Source organism: Dendrobates tinctorius, unplaced genomic scaffold (assembly GCF_039654945.1).
Source record: "Dendrobates tinctorius isolate UK_male_01 unplaced genomic scaffold, ASM3965494v1 ptg000209l, whole genome shotgun sequence".
NCBI lineage: Eukaryota > Metazoa > Chordata > Amphibia > Anura > Dendrobatidae > Dendrobates > Dendrobates tinctorius.
The window spans coordinates 7,585,499-7,591,498 of NW_027361876.1; the positions used below are offsets into that span (position 1 = coordinate 7,585,499).

General features: G+C 41.4%; 1 protein-coding gene across 3 annotated transcripts in view; it reads right to left on the reverse strand.

The window, feature by feature from the left end:
* PLEKHG7 (pleckstrin homology and RhoGEF domain containing G7) overlaps positions 1-4,686 on the reverse strand; it is a 92,777-nt gene extending 88,091 nt beyond the window's left edge. For 2 of the 3 annotated variants that reach the window (XM_073554270.1, XM_073554271.1), the window contains exon 1: positions 4,309-4,435. In XM_073554270.1, the coding sequence (XP_073410371.1) occupies positions 4,309-4,357 (49 nt within the window). In that variant the 5' untranslated portion in view covers positions 4,358-4,435. Of the gene's footprint in view, positions 1-4,308 lie in introns of all 3 variants that reach the window. The other variant, XM_073554272.1, reaches the window with a different exon arrangement.
* Positions 4,687-6,000: the final 1,314 nt, after the last annotated feature.

Genomic DNA, 6,000 nt, shown 5'->3' on the forward strand with positions numbered 1-6,000 from the left:
TGATGCGCACACACCGCGCATCATGATGACGTCAGGCTGTCAATCAACTTTGAACTTCCGATTCCGATGCCGAATTCCGATATTGAAAAAATATTGGAAGTCGGTATCGGAATTCCGATACAGCAAGTATCGGCCGATACCCGATACTTGCGGTATCGGAATGCTCAACACTAGACCTGAGTAGTCTCGAAAGCTTGCAATGTGTTACCATCTTTTCAGTTAGCCATTAAAAGGTATCAACCACTGAGGACTCTCAATTCTGAATATTTTTCTATCTACTGGCTAACACGGTACAAAGATATACATCTTTCCTGTATGACAGGTCATTCACTTTGCATTGTGGGAGCGGCTTGCCTATATAAACAGGCTTTTAAATGGCTGCCAATCGGCAAACAATCAGCAGCCGCTTAGTGCCGCCAGTCAGTGCATGTAAATGGACCTTTATTCCAGTTCAACCAAATGGAGTTTAGCTCACTATAGATCTCCTGGTGATGTAAGGATAGTTTGGTAGGACTGCAGGAACTGCTCCGATGTTAAAATGTGTCCATATTACAAATGTCTAAAAGTGGTTTTCAATTAAAACTGGCTAAATACTTCAGCTTTTGGCCAAATATTAATTTAGTCAACAACTGTTCCACTCAACTCCACCATAATTTTGCAAGCTTACTTGTTCGAGCGTGCATGTTTTTTTCCAATGGTAGAGTGGAGCAAGCCTATGGCTGCAGAACATCAAAAATCAAAAAGGGATCATAAATACCCGAGCCATCGTTTACCTATCATACCCCATACTTATTACATCATTGGCTGAAATGAATGGTGTCAGCTGACTTTTGTCTAATGTATAATAGTTAGAGAGTTTTACGTGTATTAGTTACCTGACTGCAGTAATGTGGCAAACATGGGGTAGGAGGAAGGTTTCCCCGTGCACTACAATCTATGCGGTTTATCTGCAGTTTTGCTGCGGTTTAGCCTGCGGTTTTCCCTTACGGTTTGACACCTGCCATGGAGCAGGTGCCAAACCGCAGCGGAATCCACACAAAGAATTGGCATGCTGCGGTTTTGAAACCGCAGCAAATCCACGCGGAAAAATAAGCACTGTCTGCACTGCGATTTTCATTTTTCATTGATTATAATGGTATTGTACACCGCAACAGAAACTGCTGCGGATCCTCAGGACCAAAACTGCTGCGGATCCGCAGCAGAATCTGCAGCGTGTGCACACACCCTATGAGCTTCTTTTACATTTTCACACTTTTTCTATCCCTAACTGAGCGTAAGGTTAATGTTTAGGGTTAGACTTAGGGCTCGGATAAGGTTTAGGGTTAGGGCTAGGGAATGGATTACGGATGGGCTTAGGCTTAGTTAAAAAAAAACAAAAAACTTATTACTGTTTATTTTTAATATTTTACCAAAAAGCAGAATAAAACGAGGTGGTCAAATCACAACTTATTATTACATCAGTATTTTCATAAAAAATTACAATACTGGACTGGCGCAAGGCTCTCCGAGGGCTCTAATGATGGAAGGGTTAAGGAGGTGTAATTACGGGCGCTCGCCCTCGTTATGCCACTGTCTGACTCCACAGATTTCCTCATCTCCTTCCTATACCCCAGTTACTTGGGATCAGCGAGATCACCTTGGAAGTACAATAGTTTACATGTTATATGAAGCCTTAAAGAACTAACTCTTCTTCTAGAACAAGAGCGGTGACTTACACTTTGCCTCAGCGGGAGACCATTATGTTGCAGAATCCCTCCAGCAAAGGAAATTTCTTTCTCACAGAAAAGAAAGTTCTGACGGCGGTAATACTCCTCCAAGATGCTGATTTACAGCGTATAATACACCTCATTTAGCAATCATACAAAGAATGACTTAATCGGTTGCCATCCAAACATCACACCCAGCTTAGTCTTTTTACTTTACAACCAGGAGAGGCCTATTACAGTTTATCATAGAAATACATGTTTACTGGCCTTATAAGTGCACTGAACTCATTACCTGTGTGACTAATGACGTGCCATTCATAGTTTACATCTGCTCCGCCATCTAATGGCTATTGGATGTGATATAATATGACAGTAAACATTTAGCCTGGTGGAAAGTGCTCGGTTTCTGGTCCAGTAGATTATACCTAGAGCTGATGTATTCAGTGCATTGTACAACCTCTTAAGCTCTACACACAAAAGTCTGGAGTTATACTGTGATTACCAGGGATAATCAAGTCACGGTTAATGCTGCCATTGTGAGAGCAAAATACCCTCGATTAATATCTGTACCAAAAATTGGCAAAGGTACATAGCTTGTATTTTCTGTGAACTTTCCTACAAAAGCTTCTGTAAGGCTTGATTATCTATCTATCTATCTATCTATCTATCTATCTCATATCTATCTATCTATCTTAGATTCTGGACCCTAATGGGGACAGAGACCGATATGAGTTATGACAATCTGTGTGGAACATGTTGGTGTTCTATAAATTCATAAAATAGGTTTAGTCTTCATGGAATATCACTACCTTATTTCCACTCACATGATTGACTGCCTGCAGCATCATCTGGTGATAGAAGATTATTACCTTGGGTGTTGTGGGAACTGCTGGGCAGTCATTCATAAAGTATTAGATGGCACGGCACCCATGACTGGGCAATTCTTTTATCTCTCCAATTGTGCACACTACAGCCCTATGTCGTGTATGGTAATATGGTAGTTATACTTTGAGAGTATCTACATGCATCTTCCCCTGCGACAGTAGCTGATTGTGGGCACTTCATTCTGAGAAGGGTTTTCTAGACTTTAGGATAATCTCATTCTTGATGTTGCTGAGGGCAGTGTTAGACCACATTCACACATGTGTTTCCAATTTTATATCTATCAAAAGTGGACAGTTTTCTCCTACGTGTTATCTGTTTTCCATCCGTTTTCCCAACCATTTTGCATCCTTTTTTTCCTCATACTTTTTTAAAACCTGAAGGCAGTCAGCTGATTGAACTTATTTCTCACCATTGACACTTAACATTATATCCAAATATCAGACTGAAAACTAGAAAAGGGATGTTTCCCGTATTTCATCCATTTTTGATGGTTTCCCATAGTCTTGAATGGCCGAGTCTCAGCCAAGGAAACAGATGAGAATAGTGGGTGTTCTGAGATTAACGGAACAGACATATCGATCAATTGTAAAAAAAAGATGTGTGAAAGGTTCTAATAAACCCTGTGGCTCCGACTGATCAAGACTCTTGATGAAAAGTGCGGCTGAGTAAAATGCGCCAAATTCATTATGAAGCATGCACCTCTTCATCACTTTGGTGCATCTTTCAGCTGCCGTGCGCCATCAGTGACCAAATTACATTTAGTTTCAGATTTACTCCACATTGTGGCATAAATTCTAATGAACTTGTCTGCTGCACTTGGCCACATGCCGTCCCCGCGAAGATTTAACCATTTTACAAAATGTTGGGTTAAAAAATGTCAAAAGTGACAACATTCTTGATCAACTTCAAGTTGCACAAAAATTTGGTAATGTTTCTGGCAAAAACTATACGATAAGTTGGAGACTACGGGTCGGTGTACTCGCTGTCTTAAAAACAGAAAGCACAAGTGTGTGAATGGAGCCTTACAATAGTTTAGGTGACATACACATTCAGCTGAAGACGATCACAGTCATTGGGGGCCTAAAATCAACTACGGGGGGGTTCAATTAACTGACAAGATCACCAAATCGAAGTACAGGTATATGGGAATTTGAGCTAAACACTTTATATATCTCAGATACAGGACATTGAACGCTGCAATTAAAAAACACGTGTAACTAACAAGTTATCAAACAATTATTCCACTAAGCATGGAAGGTATGTGTGAATACTTCCTCGCAATGTACCCGTCACAGCAGAATACACCCTTTATATTTACTTTGCAGGTCGTGACTGAGGCTTTGGAGAATGAAGTGTCAGCTGTTCTCACACAAGTGGAAGGCATTAGTCGCTGCCATGTTTTTAGTGGCGAGAAGACGCATGTGATGTATGAATACGGCGCAAATCATCACCACTTTCAGACAAAACTATTAAGAGGTTTAAAGTGACTTTTACACATTTTGTTTTAAAAATACTTCTGAAAATTACACTTTATTTTACAAATCTTCCTCCTCAGTCAGTGAGAACTTTAGAATAAGCTGTGATTTTTAAAAGTAATGTTAAACTTCACACCACCGCCTACCCTAAAGCTGAATCACTCATTCACTATTTAGGGCAGTTTTTGGCTCAGTGTTTTAGCCATAGATAGATACAAAAGAAACATAAGAGAAGGACTTACGCTTTTCCTTATGTTGGATCCACTTCTGGCTTTGTGTTAAAAAATGCATCAAAACTCATCCCTTCAACTGCATTCCACCCTAATGGCACTTGTTCGATTTACACTATGAAGAATCTCACCTTTTCATGTTGCAGGTTGCCGCTTGTCCGTCACTTCTCTATAGACTCCGTGTGTCAGTCAGTGAGCAGGAGACACACACCCCAACTGTTGCTGAGCATTCCTGTAACTCTGGGAAAGCCTCCTCCTCCGTGACAGTGCATTAACTCCGCTCCTGATGATCACTAATTTTTGACTGAGCCCAATCATATCATTTTCTTGAGTTTTTTTTCCCCCAAAATCAGAGTGTTTCTAGATGTCTTCCTATTCCTAGCATTTATGTTAGGGAACAGGTTCATCAACTATACAGTGACTGACAGAACATGTCCTATTTTACAGCAGCACTCTCTTCTTGTCCATCCCCACCCTTAGCCTGGAGAGCTGAGCTGTTTATTCCATGACAGAAATAGATTATTTTTCTTCCAGTCTTTGTTGGTGTCTTCAAACAAAAAAGTAGCAAGACGGGCACTGTTGATTTCCACCACAGTGCAAAATGTTATAAGTATTTTACGGGGACGGTGCTCAGTATGAAAACGAAAGGAAATTGGTCCAAATAATCTTACGAGAGAGATGATATCATGTGGCACTTTCCTTTGGTTATTTAATATTTAATATGCATTTCTTATATAGCACTATCATATTCCACTGCTCTTTACAGTCATTATCATCACCGTCCCCATTGGTTTGGGGCTCACAATCTAATTTCTCTAGCAGTCTTTGAATGTGGGCAGAAACCGAAGAACCTGAAGGAAACCCAAGCAAACACGGGGAGAACATACAAACTCCTTGCAGATGTTGTCCTTGGTGAGATTTTAACCCAGGACCCCAGCACTGCAAAGCAACAGTATAAACCACTGTGCCAGTGTTTAAAATGTAGCTATTAATTTGTCCAACCAGCCCAACCTCCTTTTATACCAGACCAATGCCCAACCTCCATAACCACCCTCTCCAACACCATGGAAAGCTTAATTGTTTCCTATTCAAATCACACCTCACCACTTGCACATTCGATTCCATCCCATACCACCTCCTCCCCAACCCCACCACCACACTTAACCCATCCCTAACCCATCTCTTCAATCTATCACTAAGTTCTGGTACCTTCCCTTCTGCTTTCAAACATGCCACAATCACGCCCATCCTTAAAAAGCCATCTCTCGACCCAACTGCTATGTCCAGCTATCGACCCATATCACTGCTCCCTTTCGCTTCAAAACTCCTGGATCAGCACGTCCACTCTAAACTCCCCCCACCTCTCATCTAACTTGCTCTTTGACAATCTACAATCTGGTTTCCGTCCCCATCATTCCACTGAGACTGCCCTGACCAAAATTACTAACAACCTACTTACAGCCAAAGCTAACATACAATTCTGTATTCTCCTCCTTCTATACCTGTCATCTGCTTTTGACACAGTTGACCACTGCCTCCTACTACAGATGCTCTCTTCGTTTGGCATCAAAGACCTCATCTCCCACTCCCACACTACATCCTCATCTCACACTCTCTCTGTTGCAGTCCCCAAGGCTCTGTCCTAAGACCCCTACTCTTCTCAATCTATACCCTTGACCAGGGACAACTCATAAAGTCCCATGG